General features: G+C 55.5%; 2 protein-coding genes across 6 annotated transcripts in view; one reads left to right on the top strand and one right to left on the bottom strand.

The window, feature by feature from the left end:
* Smg6 (SMG6 nonsense mediated mRNA decay factor) overlaps positions 1-11,450 on the top strand; it is a 288,855-nt gene extending 277,405 nt beyond the window's left edge. For 3 of the 4 annotated variants that reach the window (XM_029561452.1, XM_008828802.3, XM_029561453.1), the window contains exons 16-19: positions 4,083-4,236; positions 7,323-7,534; positions 7,822-7,903; positions 11,093-11,450. In XM_029561452.1, the coding sequence (XP_029417312.1) occupies positions 4,083-4,236; positions 7,323-7,534; positions 7,822-7,903; positions 11,093-11,223 (579 nt within the window). In that variant the 3' untranslated portion in view covers positions 11,224-11,450. Of the gene's footprint in view, positions 1-4,082; positions 4,237-7,322; positions 7,535-7,821; positions 7,904-11,092 lie in introns of those variants that run through there. The other variant, XM_017797075.2, reaches the window with a different exon arrangement.
* Positions 11,451-13,092: 1,642 nt separating this feature from the next.
* Hic1 (HIC ZBTB transcriptional repressor 1) lies at positions 13,093-17,941 on the bottom strand. Of its 2 annotated transcripts, none has more exons than XM_008828796.3 (2): positions 17,572-17,941; positions 13,093-16,104 (listed from the first exon to the last, which is right to left on the bottom strand). In XM_008828796.3, exon 2 carries the CDS (start codon positions 16,082-16,084, stop codon positions 13,940-13,942), a length of 2,145 nt encoding a protein of 714 aa, XP_008827018.1. In that variant the 5' UTR covers positions 16,085-16,104; positions 17,572-17,941; the 3' UTR covers positions 13,093-13,939. The 2 variants fall into 2 exon arrangements, with proteins under 2 accessions (XP_008827018.1, XP_029417319.1); XM_029561459.1 differs by lacking the exon at positions 17,572-17,941 and adding an exon at positions 17,190-17,293.
* Positions 17,942-23,368: the final 5,427 nt, after the last annotated feature.

Genomic DNA, 23,368 nt, shown 5'->3' with positions numbered 1-23,368 from the left:
CTAAATCTCAGCATTCCAATTGCACCCCCTTGCCCCCACCAGAGGCTTCTGCAGCTTTTTACTCATACAAACAAAAATAAATCTCACTACCGGCCTCTGAACTCCACAGCAGCATGCTTCCCCCTTCTCCCCAAGGGTCCCATGGCTGTGAGTGGGGACTTGGCACTCTCCCCATCGACATCATTTTTTCACTCCCTGCGCATCCTGTGTCCTTCTCTCACCGTGCGACCCAGAGATCAGAATGGGACGTGACGGCCGGCACAGGCGCTGTGCACAGCTGCCAGGAATCTGACGGGTAAAATCTGGAAAAGTTGGGAGGGCAAATGCTAAATACACACACACAGCGCCACTCAGAAAGGGCCGGAAACACAGACACCCATAGAAGAAAGCTTGTCTCCCAAGCCCTTCTTGATATGTCGTTCTTCTTATGGGTACTGAGCTAATCTTATGACCCAGGTATGACCCCCCAAACCCAGGCCCACTGGTACCCTAGGAGAAGAGCAGCAACCTTGTCTAATCTCCTGAGACTTTGTGAGGGCATATGGGGAACAGGAAGCAGTTGTGTGGTGACTCACTGGGCAGAGCCAGGTTAGGGGAAGTTGTCTGTAAGTGTCCCTGGGACCGGATGAGGGCAGCCCAGTTTTGACCACCAAACATAGTCTGGCCACATACCATAGTCCCACTCCTAAGGAGCCCTCTGCTACCTCCCTAAGAGACTATGCCAGTTCACCTTTCTGGCCACATGCCAGAGTTCCAGGAATCCACAGAAGTTAGAGCGTCCCTGAACCCCACTCCTAGACTTTAACATCTGTCCTGTCATTAGACACCAGGTAGGCTCACTTTACCCCCAGCCTGCCTTGGCTGTCTGGCTTAAAGGCCTTCTTGCTTACCACTGATATATAGGTAGGATTATGAAGGTTTTAGGAGACCATTGTTCACCAAGGGTGAAAAATGGCAATCAGAAACTTCCTTGATGGAGTCAAACCAGGACTGCATATGTCATTTCTCAAAATAGGCAGAGATGTGGGAAGAGTTATAGAGATGCAGTGCTTCCTTAGATCCTGGGCCCCTGTCACTCTAGGTGCCAGTGTCTCTTACCTTCTATGAGCCATGTGGCAGAGCCTGTTAAGTCTCCTCTCCCAGAAAGGCAGAGATTTGGAGCCCATGGCTCTAGGAAAAGCTATATGGAGAACAGAAGCCTGGAAAGAGGAGGTTGCTGCTCCTCTGCATGAAGAGGAAGGGCAGCAAGGTGCTTACTGAACCTGAGTAGGACCATTTCCTGTTCTTATGAAATATCCAAGCCAAGATTAGTAGAATGTGTATCACCCTCTTGTTAGCAGCTCTCTGGGGAAGGGCAGTGTCCCAAGTCCCCTGGGAAGGCAGTTGGCACTTTCTCCTTGTGAGGTGAGGTAGTTGGAAGATTTCAGCAGACTGGGCCTCTCAGCCACATTTCTCATGCTGCCAGGGTCCTGTGGCCTATGTCTTCACCAACTGTGGTGGTAAGGCAGCAATAAGTTACTCATAGGGAGAGGTCCCTCGTAGGTCACCGAGAAGCCACCCCCATCATTTGAAGGCATGCCCTTTCAGTTTTACTGTCACTGTTAGTGAAGCCTGAGCAGCTCTCTTGTTGACAGTTGGTGGCCAGGCCCAGCACCATGGGCCCCATCTCAGTTGGCACGCACATACACTATACACTCCCCCCCACCCAGTTTCCTGATCTGTGTCCCTGTAGTTGCTATATTTCAGAAGACCATGAGAGGGAGTGAGGGGACTGGAACCTGCCCACCTACTTCTTGAGGTTCCTGTTGCTGCTGGCTGACTCCCTACACAGGGAGCACACTATCTGAGCAGGTACCAGCAGATCAGTTTGCTTCCTGGCTATAGTCCCCAGAGGAAGTAGCACAATAATGACCATTTTTGTATGGATATACCCAGAACCCATCTTAACAGGTCACTGACAAACATCAACACTCTCAGATTTGCTGAGCATGGCAGTGCAAGCCTTTCATCCCAGCACTTGGGAGGCAGAGGCACTTGGATCTCTGTGAGTTCGAGGCCAGCCTGGTCTACATAGTGAGTTCCAGGCCAGCTGGGGCTACAGGGAGACCCTGTCTCAAAAAAGACAAAAGAAAAAAAAAAGACTGTCAGACTTGAGGACACTGGACCCAGACAATACCTGACTCATGGGGTTCTGTGAATAAGGGTAGCTGGTACATGAGCCTAATGGTGGCACTTGAGATGATTGTTGCATGGTATTGGTGAGACATTTCAACTTTCCACTATGGCAGTTTTGCTTTCACTAAAGTCAATTTAAAGGAAAAATGAAGTCAGTAATAGAATTGTTTGTATAGGGTTGTGGCAGAGGGGTTAAAGTAGAGCAGAAAAGGCAATGGAAAGTTTAGTAGTTGTAAGCACTGAATGATACTGTTTGCATATGAGTTGGGTCTTTTTTACTATTTTATTCTATTTTTTTATTTTATGTGTATGTGTATATTGCCTGCATGTATGTAAGTGCACCTATGTCCTGCATTGCCCTCAGAGGACAGAAGAGGGCATCGGATCCCCTGGAACTGGAGTTATAGAAGGTTGTTAGCTGCCATGTGGGTGCTGGAATTCAAACCCACATCCTCTGCAAGAACAGCCAGTGCTCTTAACCATTGAGCCATCTCTCCAGCCCCTTGAGTTGGGTCTTAATTTTGTGTTTATGGATTCATTCTACAGGTAGGAGGGATACTACAGATAAGTAGTGTTCTGCTAATACCCACTTTATAAATTTTTTACATTTCTCTGTGTGTGTGTGCATAGGCATGGAGTAGGTTCTTTCTATCCACCATGTGGGTCCCAGGTATCAAACTCAGGTCATCAGACTTGGCGGCAAGCACCTCTACCTACTGAGTCAACTCACCAACCTATGTATCTACTTTTTGGTTTTTTTTGTCTTTGGTTTTTTGAGGTAGGGTCCCTATGTAGCCCCAACTGGTCTGGAACTCGCTATGTAGACCAGGATAGCCTCAATCTCACAAAGCTCCACCTGGCTTTGCCTCCCTAGTGCTGGGATCAAAGGTGTGCACCACTAGGCCCAGCTCCATGCATCCATTTTTTAAATATAGATTTTGTGTTTATCTTCATTGGGGTTTGGGTGCCTGGGTGTGTGGTTAAAGTGCACAATGAAGTAACTTGGAAGAACAAATTCTGGAGATGGGGGTAGAGTGCTTGCCTAGGATGCCGAAGCCCTGGTTTTGATCCCTAGTACCACATAAAACCAGGAAGAAGGGGAAACTGGAGAGATGGCTCAGCAGTTAAGAGCACTGGCTGCTCTTGCAGAGGACAGAAAGTTTGGTTCCCAGCACCCACATGGCAGCTCACAACCACCTGTAAATCCAATTACAGGAGATTCATTACCCTCTTCTCACCTCTGTGGACACTACACACATATCTGCACTTACATACATGCAGGCAAAAATACCCATACACATGAAATAAAAATAGAGAAATCTAAAAAAAAAAAATGGCATAATGGTACATGCCTATAATGTTAGCACTTGGGAGGCAGAGGAAGGAGGATAAAAATTTTCAAGGCCATCTTTAGCTACCTAGTGAGTTCAAGGCTAACCTGAGCTACATGAGACCTTGTCTCATTTAGGGAGGGGGAAAAGGAAAGAAAGGAGGAAAGGGGGCGGGGAGGAACAAGTTCTGACCTACAGATTCATAAGTGCCCTGACTGAGCAGTGCCCTTGTGTATGCTGCCTAGATAATATATGGGAAGCCCCTTTCCTAGCCAAGTAACTTTCTCCCCTCTTGTCTTTTTGATTTCTAGCCTAAGGTCCTACTTTCAGAAATGTGTTATTTTTAATATCATCAGGGTCACCTCTCAGTCATAGCCATGGTTTAGTGATGCCTCATTCCTGAGCCATTTAGTCTGTGCTGATTTTGATTGCACTGCTTTGCTCAGCCTGTGGCTCTGTCCCTCAGGCTCTAGAGGCATGGAGGCAGGATGCTGACACACTGTGGAGTCAGGGCTCTAGATCACCTACCCACTTGCCTGCTCACTCTCTACTCCCTCACATTCTGTGTCCCTGTAGGCTGTTCTGGAGGACCAGAGTCAGATGAGGCAGATGGAGCTGGAGATCAGACCCTTGTTTCTTGTACCAGACACCAACGGCTTCATTGACCACCTGGCCAGTCTGGTGCAGCTGCTGGAGAGCAGGAAATACATCCTGGTGGTACCCCTCATCGGTGAGCTGGCGGGAAGGCAAAGCAACCCTGCACGTGTGCAGCAGCCTCCTCCACACATGCCTGGTGGCCAGAGCAGGCAGGCTGACCCTGCTGTGCGTGTGTAACACAGGATTTGCAGGGAAGTAGGGAATGTGTGGGGCAAGGAAAATTGTTTAATAATCAAAGCAGTTCAAATTATTATGGCTGATCCATGGCTTAAACTGCTTGAGCAAATGGACTCCTGTGTCCCAGCAACCAGCGGCTGCATGAGCCCAGCCCTTGTTTTTATCCTTATAAAGCTTGCAGTAAAACAGCAAAGCTGGTTCCCGTTATTGGTAAACACTCAGCCCTGGCAGATAACGGCAGTGCTGCTGGGTGGTCTGGCAGGGAGGCTGGGAGGATTTTGAAGTGGTTAGATGCCTTTGGTCTGATTGTCTTGTAGCTTTTCATGATCATTCTGTTGGTTCGAGGTAGCATTCTTCTGGCCAATGTCACCCTAAGGCCAGGCTGACAGGAACCCTCCAAAGCAAGCCCTTGGCTCATGTCTGTATATTCCTACCACTTGGGTACTTCCAATGGCCATTGGTGCTGGTGGAGAGTCAGCATCTCAGGGTCCAGCAAGCTTACTTTTCCTAGGTGGGATGCATGTGGAAGACTGTCTGGGCGCCCTTAGACCTTGGAGCTCTGTGATAGTTCAGCCTCAGAATGTGCTTTGGTCTCTGGGCACCTCTCAAATATAGCTGGTGTAGCCAATATAGCTGATGGCTATGCTGAAGCAAGGGGTCTGGAGGATGATTGAAAAGCCCAAGGTTTTAATGACCCTCTCCCAGCAGGCATTTGAAGCAAGTTTGGGAGCCCTCTTCTCTGGAAAAGCCACCAGACTGGCAGTCTGCCTGCCAAGCCACCTCTGACATCCATGCCAAGATGTTCCATTGGGCCTTCCCTCCCAGTCCCAAGTCTCTTAATGCCAGATGGGGGTGGAAACAAAGGGCAGGAAACATCCGCCCCTGCAGAGCCTGTAGAACCCTGGGGGGTTGTGGGAAACACGTTAGCACCACCTGAGAATGTTGGCACTGAAGCAGCCCTCCTCCCTCCTCCACCCTCCCTGTCTTCCTTCCCCCTCCCCATGTGGCCTGGATAGAACCTCTTAAACCCAGGCCCTTAGACCCAAAGGAAGGTTTTCAACACTTCAAAAGAAGAGCAGCTTCTGGCAGAAGGCAAAGTAGTGATACTACCACATTGTTGTGAGCTTTCTGCTTGCCTCTCTGGGTACTAGGTGGGCTGGCTTACAAGGTATAGCTCTGTACTTCCTCCCATGAGGATTTTAGAGAAAGAAAGGAGATTGGTCACTTTCGCTAGGTGGTCAGGAAATGTATAACCAAGAAAGCTTGCTGGCATCTTAAGTCTGCCTTCACAGACTGAGAAGGTGCCTCCTGTACCTTCTAGGCAAGTATAGTTCCTATTTACCAGTACTGACTATGCCCCTACTATGTGCTTGGTCTTTTTGTTCCTGAAAAATCCAATGAAAGGCAGAGCTATGGCCCTTGGCTCTTAGGAGCTGGTTTAGTAGAGAAATATGGATTTGGTAGAGAGGGAACAAACCTAAGAAAACCTAGAGGATACATTCAGAGCAAAGTCAGTGACACCCACCCCCCAAAGTACTGGGAACTGACAGCAGCCAATCAGGTCAGGCTCTCTGAACCTGCATCAACTGGGCAGGTCCCTGAACTCCCATTGCTGGAAGGGGGTGCTCCTGTTCACTCATGATTACCTTGGTGGACTCCTGCCCTATGCCCAGAGCAGCAAAGGGTTAAGCTGACAGCCTTTCCTGCTTGTTTCTTATGCTCTTTAACCTGCTCTGTGCTCCTTAGATCTGACCCCAGCATTGAGAAGTCCTGCCTGGTGCAGAAGCACAAACAAGCTTCCCCTTTGAAGCCTGTTTAGTTTGGAAGCAGGAAAGCAGACTTTGGGATAGAATACCAGTTTTTCCTGTTTGATGTTCTGTTTGCTGTACCATACACCCATCCACCACTGCTCCTCTACTTCAGCCATGCATTGTGTGGACCTTGCAGCCTCTTGTTGCTAAAAGCACAGGCATCTGTGTGTGTGTGTGTGTGTGTGTGTGTGTGTGTGTGTGTGTGTTTCCATATGGGCCCTTTCCAGAAAGTGTTTCTGAATACCCAGACAATGAGTGCCAGGCTCACCATGGAACAGCATGCTCAGCTGACTCCCCAAGCCATGCATGAATCATTGTACTAAGGAGAGGCCTCAGACCCCAAACTCTCCCTAAGCCCCCAAGGAGTGCATATTTCCCACTTGACCTCAGGCTTTTGGCTGGAATTTTGGAAAGAATCTTCACCAGAAAATGAAGCCATGTCCCAGACACATAGACAGGCAGACAGGCATTCTCTCTCTCTCTCTTCACAGTCACACACACATTCACACACACACACTCACACACACACTCACACACACATACACTCACACACAGACACACTCACACACACACTCACACACACTCACACTCTCTCTCTCTCTCTCTCTCTCTCTCTCACACACACACACACACTCTCACAGTATCAAGAAGTTAATGTGCCAAGGTTAGTTTTGTGAAATAAGCAGATCCCTTGCAAGTGAGGCTGACTGTCCTTCTCCATGGTAACTTCCCTCTATTCTACCAGATCCAGGCATGGACCCTGCCCCCTTTTAGACTGTAGTGGTCGGAATAGAAGTACCTGAGGAAGGGCGCCTCACTCTTTAGCTGCTATGTACCTTTGTCCCTCCCTGGGTACCCTTTTAATTTAATCCTATAACTAAGGAATGCACTAGAGGGGCCAGGTTTGCTACTGTCAATACAGCAGCTCCAGAAAATCCCTTTAAGTTCCTCCCAGGAGGAGCATGGGGCCCAGGGGAAGAAGTAGAAAGGGATTGGGGCTCACTAAAAATTCTGGGACCTTTCTTAACCCCTCCTGTCCTAGTTTTCATTGGAAAAATCCTTTGGAGAAGGTGGCCTCTTGTATTTGAAGGAGCTTGGCTGGGAAAAAACTAGACAGAGGCCAAGGGATGAAGGCAGGCATAGTTGCTGACTGTAGACTTTATCTCATCAGTGATCAATGAGCTGGATGGCCTTGCCAAGGGGCAGGAGACAGACCATCGGGCTGGGGGCTATGCACGTGTAGTACAAGAAAAAGCCCGGAAATCCATCGAGTTCCTGGAGCGGAGATTTGAGAGTCGGGACTCATGCCTACGGGCCTTGACCAGCCGTGGCAATGAACTTGAATCCATCGCCTTCCGCAGTGAGGACATCACTGGACAGCTGGTGAGACCCTCCAAGATTAACCTCTCCATGGCCCACTATTAAAGGTGTTTGCAGAAAGGAGGGGCTTTACTTTTAAGAAGGCCTGGGAAGCTGAGGGGGGGCAGCCACCATCAAGGCCCAAGGAGAGTTCCTTGTCCCCTAGATCACTGAGGACAGTTAGACTCAACCAAGCAGAGCCAGAGCATGCCTTTACAGGGACTCCAGAATATAGCCCTGGAAGTACATCTGCCTCCTCCATATGGCGCCCCCTCCTGCCCAGTGATGCTTTTCACACTGTCTTCCTCCAGGGTAACAACGATGACCTGATCCTTTCCTGTTGCCTCCACTACTGCAAAGACAAGGCTAAGGACTACATGCCCACCAGCAAAGGTATAGCTCAGCCTCTCAGGATCATCCTTCTCCTTGACCTACTTGATCTACCCATCCATAGCCCCTAAGAAGGATCCCCCTGTTGACTTTGGCCTGGGAAGTTATACAGGGCCTATACGAACCTGAGGGCAGCTCGTTTCCACCCTCCCAGAGGTCAGACCTTCTGTCCATACATAGCTCCCTATCCCCCAGAGAATGTCAGGTGATCTGGGGCCAATTAGGGAAGAGCCTAGCCCAGGAAGCCCAGCTCTAGGCAGTGAGCTTTCCCACTCAGTTTTGCATCCATTTCCTTTCTTTCTTCTGAAAGCAAGAATGTCTTTATGATTCAGAGTAGCTTGTTCTGGCTATGGGCTCCTAAGGCCAGCCCTCTGCAGCCCTGAGGAATAGGGCTCTAGTGGGCACACTCATTCACACACATTGTCTTAGCTGTGCTTACCTCCTACGCATTTCAGTGCATCTCTGAAAGCTTACTCTGTATCAGGCCTGGGGTGGAGGTCCTTCCTAGCCAGGAATGGTCCTTTCTTTCTAATCTTTACTGCAGTGAGCTGTAGTATTTTACAGACCAGCTAGAGCTGGAGATAGGGGAGAACTTAATGGAGCACACAGCCCAGTTTTCAAGAATTTTTTGGTGAGCAAAATCCCACCTCTGGGCCACCTTAGAAACTCAAGTGCCTGACAACCTCACCCTCAACCCTCAGTTTCCTGCACAGCCCACTGGACCAGTGACATACAGGATACTTAGCTACTAATTCCCAGAATTCTGACAGTTCTTCTTTTAGAAGGCATTCCTAGCACATCCTTGTTCAGTTAGCATCTCCTGAGCTGGTAATTCTCATCAACGAGTTTCTGTTGACATTTTCTTGATATTTTCTTTCTATGTTACTCCTCTGCCTCCTCAGTTCATGTCCTTAGTCCTCCCTTGCTGGCTAACCAAGGGCTTGTCTTCTCTCCTGCCTCCTCTTTCACATTAGTTCAGCTCTCACTCTTTGTTGTATTTCTATAGGAGGGTCTAGTCACAAGTCCACAACTGCCATTCCTGCCACATGGCTTGCATGTACCCTCCCTGAGGGCCAGATGTGGAATGTTCAACTAACAAATAAAAATCCTGGCTGAGCCCAAAGAGGAGCTTGTGCTGTGCCCCAGGGCAGCTTCCTCATGGGGCACCTCCTGAGGGAGAAGGAAGCAGGATTGCAGAGGGCCCTATGGGGAAGTAGCTCCTGTACTCCTCTGTCTCCAAATTGTTTCTTTCTTAGCACAGATGCATTTGGACTCAGGCTCTCCTTGTCCTTCCACCCCCCCTATTTTACCCCAAACAGCCTACAGGAACCCACTGCCATCCTGGGGACCGCCCCTATCAAAATTACATCAGCAACGGCTGGTGTAATCAAACCCCATTTGTCAGTGTGAATTCTTAGCAGATTAACTTGTCAGATTCACAGAGAAACCATCACCAAATGTTTATGTGTAAACGATGTTGAATTTTAAAATCATGTGGATTATGGCGGATGGGGCCTGACAAGATGACAGTCTCTGGTTTCTAACAAAGTGAAGTTACCAGTGTCAAAACAGAGGATGTTTATTGTTAAAAACGTCTCAAAGTATCCACAGAAACCCCTATAGACCCCTGCCAGCAATGCTGGGACTTCGTTGGCTGACCTAAGGCCTAGGACTCTCCTGGTCTGAGGCCCAAGGCAGGAATAGACCCAGACAGGCAGCTGGGAACCCCTAGTAGCACCCCACCACCCCACTTTCACACTCCAGCCTACACAGTGGAAGGGTCCTAAACCTCCCTTACTCATGGGCCACCTTATTCACCCTCCGCCCACAACTCCCTGTCTCCATCATGCCCTCCTTCCTCTCCTTGTCTCTCACCACCCTCAGCCCCACAAACCTCTCCCTCCTTCCCCAAATTCCTCCTTCAGCTGAAAGCCAATTCTCAGCCTCCCTGCCTGGAGCTGGCAACCCCAGAACCACTCAGGTCAGACATGGATGTTTGCAATCCTTCAGTCCCTCTAGCCCTCGAAGTCCATGAGCACCACAGGACATTTCCTGTGGCTTGCTGTCTGCCAGACCTCCAACCAGGAAATGCCCAGCCTGGGGCAGAAGAGTGGACCTGCCACCCAAACAGGAATGTCCAAGGCTTGAAATGTCGCTTGTGTGATTGCTTGGCCCCATTTTAAGTTCCCTACAGTACATTGGTCAGAGGGGGAAAATGTTATCAAAAATGATGAAGGCTATCTGTATGATACAGAAGGCTATGTTAAGTATATAAAAATCGAGTAAAGTAAGTATGGTTAGTATGAGCTCAGTGTTGTAGGGGAAATATATATACATATACATATGTGTATGTATATACATGTACTTTTTTTTTTTTTTTTTTTTTTTGTCTTTTTGAGACAGGGTCTCCCCGTAGCCCCAGCTGTCCTAGAACTCACTGTGTAGACCAGGCTGGCCTTGAACTCACAGAGATCCACCTGCCTCTGCCTCCCAAGTGCTGGGATTAAAGACATGTGCCACCATACCCAGCACAAGTACGTATACTTACAAATATACATAAAGAAATCTGGAAGAATACACAGAGCTACCCCTAGGATATAAAACAGCTGGGAGGATAACACTGACTCTACTTTTCCTTTTTATCCTTCATACTATTAGATATATATGGATCACTTTTAGGTAATAGAGGAAATCCTTTGACCATAGCTACAAGGGCCCTTAGCATAGCCTCGCCTGAGAGCACTCTCAAGCAGAACCATCTCCCCACATCTGCAAACCATTTCCACTTTCTACTCATCTTTAGTTTTCTACCTTTGGATGCATAAAACATTGACCTCCTGGTCTTAGAAAGAGAGAATAATGAAAAGAGGTGTATCAGGAGCCCAGAGCCAGCAGTACACTCAGAAGTATAGATGGCAAGGGGTTTCTTCTACCCATTAATTCAGAGTCCTAGGAGATAGGTGTGTAGAGGCCAGTAGGCACTCTTAAGTACCAGGCAGAAGAGTCACCATCTGTGTAGGAGGTGAGGGTCCAAAGCAGCAGCACAGCCCTGGCCTAGCATGGCCCTCTAAACAGCAGGTTTGGGTACTGATTTGCCCCCACCAGGACCATATTCCCCTCAGGGGAAGAAGAGGCATCTGGCACCTCTGTCTCTTGTCCTCAGTAGAGCCCTTCTGCTTTCTGTGCCAACAGAGGAGCCAATCCGCCTGCTACGGGAGGTGGTGCTGCTGACTGATGACCGGAACCTGCGTGTGAAGGCACTGACAAGAAATGTGCCTGTGAGAGACATCCCAGCCTTCCTCACATGGGCCCAGGTGGGCTGAGGGAGCCACACTGGGGTCCACCCCCATGGAACCATTCCTGAGAGGCCACCAGGTGTCCAGTGTAGCACGGAAGATGTCCAGGTGCCTGAGCCACCAATCCACCCAGACAATAAACCATCCTCTTCCAACCTTCGCTGTGGCCATGCTGTGGGGGAGCTGTTCCTCACAGAGCCCTCCCCAGGGTCAGAAGGAAGCTGCTGGGACTCTCCTAGGCTGCCAAGATTTAGCAGGGAGGTGGCTGGCTATAGTGACAACAGGTGGATAAGACAGGCCACCAAGTTCTCATCCTTTCTCCTTTCTAGATCCAGGACTGGAGGGATGCCTGCTTACCCCAGGGACCCAGCCACTTTCTTTAGTGGCAGTGGGGCAGGGGCTCTAGAGTTTCCATCAGATACAGGTGGAATTATCGACCCCTCAGTCTGCAGAACCTCTGTCCTGAATATCTGAGAGGCTTTGGCTGTGTCATGAAGAGGAGTGTCCGGGGTGTCTCCGTCTCTCTGAGGCCTAAGTTCCTCAAAGACCCATGATGGGTTTTGTCCCTAACAGCAGCCCTAGTCCTCCACCCAAAATGTGTTTTGTGTGTGCCCTGATGTTTCTCTTCCTGTCCACATCAATCTTTGCCCCTTGAGTTTGCTTCTTTTCCCTTAGGCAGTCGTGGGTCTAGAGGAAAGGGACATCTGGTCTTCAGCCCATGCTTCTTAGGTGGCCCTCCACCTGCATACTGTCCCCTCCTTGACCTTCCTTTTGCTCTGGTACCCTCTGGGGGAAATTTCCTCTGACTCTTCCCCTTCTTTGCCTGCCTTCCCTCCAGTATACCCCCTTGTCCTCCTTCCCTTTCTATCTGCTTGGGCCCTTTCATCCTCCCAGGGCTCCTCAACTTCCTCACCTTAGTTCCTTATGGGGCTTCTCATTCTGAATCTACCTGTGACAGGAACTGAATAAAGCTTTCCCACTGGTTCTTCCTTTCCAGCTCCCTTCCTGCCCCACCCCACCCCCATGAAAAGTTTCCAAAGCTGGCTTGGCCCTCTACCTCCCAGACCAGACACAGAGGCCTTTTAGCCTTTGGGGTTTTTGCTGCTCCTTTAGCTGGTATCTATAGTTCACAGCCTCACCTGGAGGCTTCCTACCAAGAATGAGTTCCTTCAATCCAGCATAAGGATAAATAAAGGATTGAGAAGGTGGTTTCAGATGGAGAAGGGGTAGGTCTTGATAGCACCACACAGCCCACTGTCTTCACTGTACCACCTTCCTGGAGGAGCAGTGCTTCCCCAAGGGTGCTGTGCCTTTCCCCGGATCTAGTTCACAGCCTCACCTGGAGGCTTCCTACCAAGAATGAGTTCCTTCAATCCAGCATAAGGATAAATAAAGGATTGAGAAGGTGGTTTCAGATGGAGAAGGGGTAGGTCTTGATAGCACCACACAGCCCACTGTCTTCACTGTACCACCTTCCTGGAGGAGCAGTGCTTCCCCAAGGGTGCTGTGCCTTTCCCCAGGTTCGGATCATGCTAGGAAGAGGGACGGGGGCTGTGCAGGAGAGCCCAGGACAGTGGTTTGGGAGTGCAAGTTTTCAGGGCTCAGAACTCAGAAGACAGCTGAGATATAGGGCCTGGGCTACTCCTTTGAAACTCACACCCACTCCAGGCTCTGAAGACCAGTGGGGGGGAGGGAGAGAAAAAAAAAAAACTTTTTCTTTCTGTCCTGTTTGAAACCTCGTTTTTGTTTCCTTAATAAAATTTTTAGTTGTGAAACATAATTGACCTCCTGTTGGTCTATTTTGGGGACTGGGGAGGGGAGGCAAGTCCAAGCCTGTACACCTGTGTTGGGGCCCAGCTACCCACCCTGGTACTGGGTTATAAGAGAGCCACAGGATTAGGGACCTTGGTTACTGCTTTATTGCTGTTTGGTTCGAGTATAGAAAATGGAAGCGGCTCTGGAAGAGCCTGTGTACAAGGTAGGAGATATACAAAGAAAGAGAACGGGAACTAAGGAGACCTCCTTCCAGCCCAGCCAAGGCTGGACTCAGGATAGGGGCCACCCGGGGCGCATGCAATAAATATGGTCCGGGGCCCCAGGGAAGGGAGGACACCGCGGGAGTGGCGACAGGTGGGCCAGGGCTGTCTACCCTAGCTCCAGAACTGCCCACCCTGGCGGTAAGGAAGGGAAGGGTTGGCCCTGGGGCTAGTGCCACTTGTGCAAAATGAGGAACTTCACATTATCAGTCCCGGGGCGGGCAGGAGCAGGGGGTGGGGGGGGCCCTCCGGCCGGCTCAATCCCCTTACCTCTCCCCGACTGTGCCCGACGCTCCGACCCCAGCCGAGAGATTCACAGTGAGAATAGGTGTGGTCGCAAGGGCCGGAGGTAGGGCTGGGAGCGCCCGAATAGTGACACCCCTTCTCCCGCCCCCAGAGCAGCACGGAACCGGGGAGGGGGCCAACGAACCACAGGAAGAGGCCCGGGGTCTCCTTTGGTCAAAGCTGATATCAAAAATATAAATCTCCCTTCCCCAGTCCCACCCCCGCCCCGGGGTTCCCCCACACACACTCGCACCCCCAGGCTAAGGCACAAAGCAGTGAGGCCGCAGAAAAGTGGACCCCACTGCGGCATCGCCGCAGCTACTAGTCCCGGGAGCGGCCCGTCGGAGGGCTGCCGCCGCCGCTCCCCAGGACTATACGACCCGGGCCACCAGGCAGCGTCAGATGGACTGGCGAGAGGCGCCCTAGGTGGGGGAGAAACGATCGATGGTCCGGCCGTCGGGTCCGGCAGCCAGGTGAGCGCCCTGGCTCAGCACCTCTGCCGCCTTGTCGGGGCTGAGACCCAGCTCTGCAGTGAACTTAGCCAGTGGGTAGAGGCTCTCGAGCGCCACCTTGGGGTCGTGCAGGAAGTGCGTGGTCTGTGCCAGCAGTTCTGCCGCAGCTGCCTTGTCCTGCTGCTTCAGGCTCAGCTGTTCGGCCGTGAGGCGAGCCACCGCAAAGACTCCCTCCGGGAAGTCGAGCTTGCCCTTGCCATCCGAGCCGGGGACACCAGTTAGTCCCCCGAGACCGGCCAGCGCCCCGGCCGCCCCGGCCGCCCCCCCTACAGCGTGCATCTTCATGTGGCTGATGAGGTTGCGTTGTTGAGCAAACTTGCCACCGCACACCTGGCACTCATAGGGCTTCTCGCCCGAGTGGATGCGCATGTGCTCAGTGAGGCGGTACTGGCGTGTGAAGCGCATGCCGCACGCGTCGCAAGCAAAAGGCTTCAGGCCTAAATGGCTGCGCATGTGGCGTGTCATGGTTCCACGCTGCGTGAACTTCTTCCCGCAAATGGTACACGGATAGGGCCGCGTCAGCCAGTGCGTCTTCTCGTGCTGCCTCAGCGTGGCGGGATCCTTGTAGCTCTTGTCACAGGACGCGCACCGATAGGGCCGCAGCAGCTCTCCCAGGCCTCCTGGGGTCCCGGGGACCTTGTCCCCGCCTCCACCAAAAGGGGGCCCGAGGCCCGCGGCTCCCGCAGCCACCTCCGCCGCCTCTGCTCGGCCATACAGTGCCTCCTCTTCCTCCACGTGAGCCTCCACGTGGGCATTCAGCTGTTCCGAGCTGGGGAAGCCTTTGCCACATGGAATACATACGTAGAGGTTGTCGCCGAAGCTCTCAGGCTCCCCATAAGCCAAGTGCGGGCATGGGTAGCCCTCGAGGTGGCCGCCGGGTGGGCTGGGATCCTCGCTGCTACCAGTCTCCTCGCTGCTGCTCTTGTAGTCGTCACCATCAGCGCCAGTGCCCGGCCCGTCCAGGCTGCCTGGGTAGCGCGGCGGGGGCACAAGGCCGAGCGGGGTACCCCCAGGTGAGGCGGCCGGGTCCCCACCACGCGCCTCCAGGCGCTCGCCGGGGGAGCCGCGATCCCGGACAAGTTCTTCGCCGTAGCTACCCAGGCCTGGCTCGTGCTTCATCCAGCGATAGAGGAGGCTGGACCCGTCGGGGCGGCCCGAGGGCTCGGGGCCCGGACTCCCGCCGCTGCTACGAAACGGGTCTGGAGTGGGAATGGCCTCCTCCAGCTTCTGGAAGGGCAGCGGTGGCAGCGGCGGCAGGGCGAGCGGTGGTTCCTTATAGGCTGCGGGGCCCGAGCTGGGAGGGCTGTCCGGGCGCGGAGGCAGCTCGCGCTCACTCAGAGGTCGTTCGAGGGCGGAGGAGCCCGGGGGACTCTTCTTGGACAGGTCCAGGCCGCAAAGCGGGGAGCAATGGCGCTCCGGGGCGCACAGTGAGGCTGCAGGGCCCGGGCCCGAGGCGTACAGCTCGGCGCAGTGGGTGTTGACTACGGCCTCGGGGCCGGACGGTGGCTCAGCTGCAGGCGGTGGCGGAGCCCCGGCCGGAGAGGAATAGCAGGCCTGGATGACGGGCGTGGCGGCCCTCAGACCCCGGCCGGGCCGCCCATAGGGCGCGTAGCCGCCGCCGCCGCTTCCTCCTCCCCGCAGGTGGCAGTACTTGCCGTGGCGTTTGAGGCGCTTTTTGCAGAGGGCCACAAGGTCAGGGATCTGCAGGTAGCTGGCGGCGGCCAGCACGGCACCCAGGCTCGGCTCGGCCCCCGGGGCCACCGAGGCCGCTGCCGCCGCCTCAGCACTGTCCGTCAGGCGGCCGGTGTAGATGAAGTCCAGCACCAGGCGGAACACCGCCGGGCTCACCATGTCATGGTCCAGGTTCAGCAGGTTGTCATGCACCACCAGGGACTTGAGGTAGGCACTGCTGGCCGCCAGCACGTTCTTGTGCGCGCGGAAGAGGGCGTTCTGCACCACGATGATCACGTCGCACAAGAAGCCCTTGGTGCGCTGGTTGTTGAGCTGCAGTAGCAGCTGCCTCGAGTGGCCAGGCGCCTCCATCGTGTCCAGCATCGTCTGCCCAGCACACTCTCCTGCGGGGATACACACCAGCTGGGTAAGAGCCACGCAGTGTAGTGCCCTGGTCGCTGGTACCCAGCCGGGTCCAAGCACTTCTCCCCTCCGCTTCCCCTTCCCCTCAGCTGAGCAAGGACATGGAGTACCCAGGCCTGGGCACTGGCAGAGGAGGATCAGCGGCCTGCGGTAGTGGAAGCCTAGGCCCGCTGGCCCCAAGCAGAAGGAGCAGAACGGCTGCGGATGGAGAGACCAGGCTTGGCCTATTTGCCCCAGGCCCAGATGTTGTTGGGCACGCGGCCTAGGTGCTGGGGACTTCCCAGGAGAAAACTGTTCAGGCGAAGTGACCCTTTCGGAGACAGTTTCCCAACTTAAGTAAAATGTCCGCTTCAGGAAAAGTCATTCAGGGCCGAGAAGTTTGCCCAAGTGGGGAGAAAAGGAGCCGAGCAAGAAGCGGTTCCCGCCTCGGGAGAAGTTGCCCCAGTTAGGGGAAGTGATAAGGAGGACCCGAGCACTATGCCCATCGAGGCGCCGCCCTGGCCAGGGGCTGTCAGGCCTTCGTTTGGGCCGGCGACCGCGGCGCGGGGAGCAGAGACAGTGGCTGCCGTGGCGGGCAGAGCGCGAAGGCCGGGCCCCGGCGCGGGGAGGGCGTTATATCGGGGCAGGAGGCTGAGGCAGGAAGCAGGTGGGGGGGAGGGGGGAGCCACGCAGCTCCCATGGGAGGGAGGGGGCAGCGCCCCGGGCGGGCACGGCGCGCAGCCGGCTGCGGCCCTGACCCTCGGCCTGCGCCCCACCCGCGTTCCGGACCCTGCCCCGGGCCTCTGCTCTACATCCACCGACTCGGCGCCTCCTTCCCCAGCTCCCCGCGGCCCCTTCTCCCCCGAAACCCTACCGCCCCAAACTTGGGGAAAACTTTCCCAACTTCAGACAGGGCGGGAGGAGCTCGCCAGCCCCAATCCCCCAGCTCCCAGCTTTCCCTCCAGGCCCCCGATTCCAGCAGCCAGGCGGCCGCGGAGCGGGAGCCGAGTTCTGAGCTCCTCTGGCCTCTGGCTCGCCCTCCCGCCCCCATTCCCCGCCGGGCCCGCAGGGCCTCGCGGTCCGTTACCTGCGGCCGCAGCCCAACCCGGCTTCCCTCCCCGCGGCGGTGGCAACTCCTTGCCTGCGCCCCACCCGTCCCGCTGCCAGGCGCCGAGCTGTGCCAGGGCAGCGCCCCTGCCAGCCCCGCCCGCCAGCTCCCCTTGCCTTCCCCTCTCCTCCCCAGCCCATGTGCGGGCAGAGCCGGCCCGGGGCCGCTGACCCCGCCATGAACCCGGCGCGGAGCAGCGGCCCAGCGGTCCTGAGTCCTCTGGGGGAAGACGCTCAGAGCTCCAAACGCCAGCCCCGATGGGGGCGCCCGCGCCAGAAGATGCGCCCAAGGCGGCCACCGCGCGAGCGCCAGGCTGTCCCGGGTCCCTTGTCCCTCCGGGTAGCCAAACTCGAGGACCCACCTGGGGAGCATGTCGGAAGCCCCGGGCCCGGCTGCCGGCAGATCCAGGGGGGGACGTGGCTGCGCTGCGCTGCCCTCCGCCCGCCGGGCGCCCGGTCGGTCTGTCCTGCAGGTCCGTCCTCCCCGCGTCCTGGTCGCGTCTCAGCCCCGCCGCGCTTTCCGCACACTCTTATCTGGAGCGGCAGAGACTGTCAGACGCTACCGCGACTATGGCGCCACCTCGCGGCCACGCGGAACCCTGCGGGCCGGACTGCGACCTCGCAGGCGCACCTGGGCTGGAGGCTTGGAGATACGGAGCTGAACTGGCGAGCTCAGGTTCAGGCTTCCAGATGTGCCACCTGGGGACTCGGATTCGGGACCTGGGAGTCCCATAACCCTGGGGTTTTGAGATGAGTGCCACCGAAGTATACATTTATATCTACATAGCCCCAATTCGGAAAAGTCCTGCTTTCCAAAAGGGAACTCTGAAGCTGGGCGTTGTGGCGCAACCCTGTAATCCCAGCACCGGGGAGCTGGAGGTAGAAGGAGGACCAGGAGTTCAAGGTCAACCTCCGGTACGTGAGACCCTGTCTCAAAAAAGAGTTGGGGCGGGGGACACACACACCAGGTTGTGGAACTCCTAAAAGAAGGTAGACAAGTTCTTGGGGGACTTACATTAGGTATTCCTGGACGCGACTGGATAATCCACCTGGACCCACCCTCCAAAAACAGCCCAAATCTCCCTCAGGCACGTGTGATAAGTATGCAGCTCATAAAACCCTACAAGGGCAGGGACATTCGCTGGCGGAGCGTTTGCACAGACACCCCCCCCCCGGAGTCCTGACTCTGTGGGACACTCCAGGGGCTGCTTACGTAGAGCACCCCTGTGTAACAGAGTAGAGGTACTGCTCTGGAGGGACCCCAGGATAGTCGACTGCAAATGGCTGGAGAGAGTCTCATGGAATGTGACCCCCTAACTCGTTTATCACCCGTCTGAGCAGTTTTGACAGACCCGGGTGACAAGGAGGGCCTGAGGCTCCGGACCCCCGTCCCCCAATAAAAGGTTCTACACGCCACAGGAAGATTCAATTCACATTCGTGACGCCTCTTCTGGGAGGGAGGGAGGGAGGGAAAGAGGGAGGGGGGGACGTGCACTGGCTGGTAGGTACCCCACCACACTCCGGAAGTGTCCCCGCGCAGCCGGGCGGAGGCAAGCGGACGCCTGCAGGCACCGCGTCTTGGTGGCCCACGGTCCGCCTCTTCCCGGCACCTCCTGACCCACACCCACACCAAGAATGGGGGGGGTGTCCCCCAGACCTCCCACAGCTTCTGATTGGCTGCGCTTCCCTCAGTGTTACTATGGTAACCGATGAGGTTCTCCGGCATCTGGTCTCTCCGAGGTCTTGGAGAGCTTAGCAACCGCGCGGGGCCGCCGGGCTGGCGGGAGCCGCACTCGCCACCCCCCGCGCTGTCCTCAAGCCCCCACGCCTCCGCTAGAGGTAGCGGCTGAGTCACTCGGCTCGGGGCCGCGGGCGCAGCCGCTAGCTGCACCTGACCCACACAAAGGTCTCGGGCGCCCCCTAGAGGCCGCGTTTCCTCTGCAAGCGAGCCGAGGCTTCAAGACAATCCGTCAGACCCCTGCGAGTCCCGAGTCTGCGGCTCCCCTGGTTTCTATCTTATCCACGCACTCTCGTAACTGCATCTCCCTAGTGTCCTTGCTATCGGTTTCTGAGCGCTATAAGAGATAGACTCGTATCTTTGCTTTGGGGCTGAAGTGGAAGTGTAATGGAGTGTTTGGAAGCTGGCTGGCTCATCAAAAGTGCTCTCAGGGTTGGGCTTTGACGGATACATACGAGTTCTCCCACGAAGTAGGGAGACCTGCTGGAGACCGAGTTTGGGGCAATAAAAGAAGAGCTAGCACAGAAGGCCAGATCCCAAAGGACGTCTCTGATCTCATCACTTTCAATCTTTTCTCCTTTCAATGGGGTTGGATCAGACAAGCCTGGAAAGAAGCTCCTATGTCTTTTATGCAATGTAGTCTGTCCTTTGCTGACCCGCCCAACGTGGATTTTTGCTTGCTTGGGGTTCTTTTGTTTTTCAGTACTTGACCCAAGGCCATACCCCACTTACCCTTAAGCCCTCACTGAATCTCAATGGGGAGGATCACATAACCTAGCCCTAGCCCAGCAGCAGCATCTCCACTGATGCCACTCTTAACATTTCCTTCCTTCCTCAGCTCCACCCACCACTTTGGAGCAGCTTCGTCCCCACCCCCTTGGCCCAGCTCCCCTTTCTGAAAACTTGCATCTCCCATTTACAGCCTGAGGATAGAGCTGGCTGGACCATGGCGGTTCCCTGCCTATTCTGGGGAACTCTGTCCCACATCACACGGGGTCTTCTGGCTAACCCTGACTCCTCTATGAAGTGGTCCCTGACATTCTTTCTGCCAAACTGCTGAGCCTTTGGTCTCATTCATCCTCTCATGGACTCTGCCAATTACCATTGAGTGCTGAGGTGACCCCTTGATGCCAAGCTAGCCACTGACAACTTGTCCTCCCTTCCACGAGCCGTTCCTTTTGTCCAGTGCGGCTCCATAAGGACCCTTTGCTCATTTCTGAGAAGCTCATTTCAACTTCTTTGCCTTCTGATTTCCACCATCTGATAGGGAGCTTCTGGCCCAAGGTCCAGTCTAGAAGCCTTCCAGGACTCTTGAGCTCTCCCTCTTTTCCCAGCGCCCAGACTCCACGAGACGTCTAAGTGAACTGTAGACCCCACCTAGACGGGCCCAGTTTCCTTTCCTAGGACCCCCAAGAGAGGGTTAGGATACCACAGTGGTCATCTGGGGTGTGATGCCGCCGCGGGGCATCTTCTGACGTCACAGAGCCGTCCGGTCTAGGAATTCAGGAGTGTGCTTGGGGGCTACCGGGTGAGGACCCCCGAGGTCCAGGAGATGAGAAGACTGGGTCCCCGGAGTCCCAGAGTTCCGGAACGGGAGCGTGAATAAACATGTACCGGGGCCGCACCCTCCCTGCACTGTCCTCCCCCGGCCCGCAGCCCGCAGTTCCGGAAAGTTAACCCATTGAAGGCCAGGATTAGTGTTGCGTACTCCCCTACCCGAGCGGGCTTCCGCGAGCGCACCCTCCTCCCGCTCCCAACTCCGCGTCGCTTTAGTCCCCCCACCTCCCGCCTCGCACTATAAATAGCCCTTTTCCCCGTTTTCTAAATTCCCCGCTGACGTCGGCAGCGCGTCAGTGTGTAGGAGCCGCGGCCGCATGAATGAGCCGCCGCACGAGTACTATGCGCGCCTATAAAAGCCGCGGCGCCTGCCTGGCTGCGGGAGGTAAGCCGGCACTGGCGCGACGCGGCCCGCCAGGTAAGGGCGGCCGACGGGTTACAGATGGGCCGCTAGGCGGACACCGGGGGGAGGATAAGAGTGGCCCCGCGGGCGGCGGGCTGGAGGGTCCCGGCCTGGGGATGGGGACAGGGTGGGAGGTACGAAGGCTCTCTGCAGCCTGGTGAGCAGCGGCCAGAGGCTGACAACCCCGCGCAGCACCTGCGGCGCCTAGAGGAAGACGCAGCCACCTCGGAGGAGCGTGGAGCGGAGAACCGGACCCCCACCCCGTTCCCCAGGGCTGCCGGGCTCCTGCGCCATCCTGAGAAAGTGGGGAGAAGGTGCTGGTCCCGGGAGACGAACCCCCTCCTCCCTCTCCGCAGAGCGGTGACTCAGCCTGGCTGGCCACGACTGGCTGAGCGGGGGCGCAGGCGACAGACGCCCACCTGCCAGCAGGCCCGCTGCGGCTCCCGGGATCCTTGCCCCGCATGCCCCCCTGGCGCCCCTTCCCCGTCCCCGCCTGTCCCATCGGGCCGTCCCCCGCGCCCGCGACTTCTAGCCTCAGCGAGTGGAGCTGTCCTCTCAGGACCAGGAGGGGGCGGGGCTTCAGCAGGGCCGCCCCGCCCCACCCCCACAGCCGGAAGTGCCTCCCCGCTGGGACGCCTTTGACGTCACGGGGCTCTGACGTCAGAGGTCGCGTGCTCGGCCTCGAGAGTGCGGGGCCGAGAAAAGTGGGAGGCGTGGGCGTGAGGAGCAGCAGCACCGGGACCCGCGGGGACCGGGACAGCTCCGCCCGGGCAGCGCGCCGGCACCTTGGCTCTAGACTGCTTACTGCCCGGGCCGCCCTCAGTAACAGTCTCCAGTCACGGCCACCGACGCCTGGCCCCGCCCCAGGACCGCGGACCCGGCCGCCCGGCCTCGCCGCTCCTTCGGTCCCTCAGCCCGGCGTTGTGAGCCGGCGGCGCCGCTGTCCGCGGTGCTGATCCAGCGCGGGCCACCCTCGGGCGGCCAGGCCGGGATCCCCAGCCTCGGCTGGGAGCCGGCCCTGCGCACGCCCGCATAGACCCCGCGCCGCGCCCCCTCCCCCCGGTGCTGACGTCAGCCAGCCTGGAGCCGCTGCGGTGCCGTCAGCTGAGCGCGCCGCGCCCCCGCGTCTCCAGGGCAACCGTGGCTTTCGACTGTTACTGTGGGAACCGGAGGTAACAGTCTACAGCCATGGTCGCCCCGCAGCACGCCCACGCTCCCCACCATGCCGCACTCTGCCAGCCCCGGCTTGGGGAGTCGCAGAGCAAGAGGAGGCGGGGGCGGCGAAGCCACACCCCAAGTGCCCACGGGGGTGGCAGGAGGTGTGCTCAGCCAGGCGGAGGCTGGTCCTATGAGGTGTGCTGTGCATCCACCCAGGCACTACAGGAAGCAAGGTCCTATGTCTCACCGTCCAGTAACTGTCTTCCCAGTCGAAGTATCCCTGCCTAGGCGTGGCAAGAAAATAGGGTGGTTCTGTGATAAGGATTCCTACCGCCTCAAGGGTTTCGGAAAGCTGCTGGGACCAGGAGTCACCAATAGGGGGAGGGGGGAAGGTTTTATCACACCTTTCTTCCAGAAATTCCTAAGGGAGCAGTCCGAGGGCATAGAATTCATTTCATGATAGAGCCAGAGACTCCCCCGGCTCCATTTCCCAACTTTCTCTTGAGTCATGGATGATAACCAGGGTCCCTAACCCTCAAGCTGGTAGGCTAGTAAGGGGTACCTGAGCCCTAAAGCATTGTCTGAACGTATTGGCACCCTCACCTCAGACTCTCTCCAAGCGCTGAATTCCAATTTAAATTTCTCAAATGTGCCCCAAAAAGGAGTACCACAGGGGGTTGAAGTCCTGTTCTGCCGATGAAGCGTGGGCAGTGACCTCTCCAAAGGAAAAAAAAAAAGTATGGCAGGGCTTGGTGGCATGCACCCTTAAGCCCACCTTTAAGCCCAGTATTCAGGAGGCGGATCTCTGACATTGAGGTCAGTCTAATTTACAGTGCGTTTGAGGCCAGCTAGCGCCACAGGGAGAAGAGACAGACCCTGTCAAAAAAAAAAAAAAAAAAAAAAGATACCTGTCACTGCCATCACTACAGGGATCTGTCAGGAATACTAGGTGGGACTTCTGGAATTGTGTTGGGAGATACCACTCCACATACTCCATCCTTTCCTAAATTCTGAAGCAATGCTGGATTCCCAGGGAATGATGCCTTATTTCCCTCCGCCCTGCTCAGGATCCTGAGGTCTTGGATTACAGTACTTGATTCAGATTCTGGTAAACGTGTGGGAGAACTTATATGCAGGTGGGAGCTGTACACTGGGAAGCAGGAGGACCCCTGGCCACTTTATCACCTGATGGTTGAGTAGTCATATTCTGTTTGACTTTTCTATAAACTGGGATAATCCCTCTTGACAGGTATATCCTGAGGATCAACTAGGAAATAAAAAAAACTGCAAACACAGTATTTCG

Source organism: Nannospalax galili, unplaced genomic scaffold, assembly GCF_000622305.1.
Source record: "Nannospalax galili isolate Female #2095 unplaced genomic scaffold, S.galili_v1.0 scaffold212, whole genome shotgun sequence".
NCBI classification, from domain to species: domain Eukaryota; kingdom Metazoa; phylum Chordata; class Mammalia; order Rodentia; family Spalacidae; genus Nannospalax; species Nannospalax galili.
Note: the sequence above shows the minus strand (reverse complement) of the source record. Positions and strands in the feature narration are given on the sequence as shown.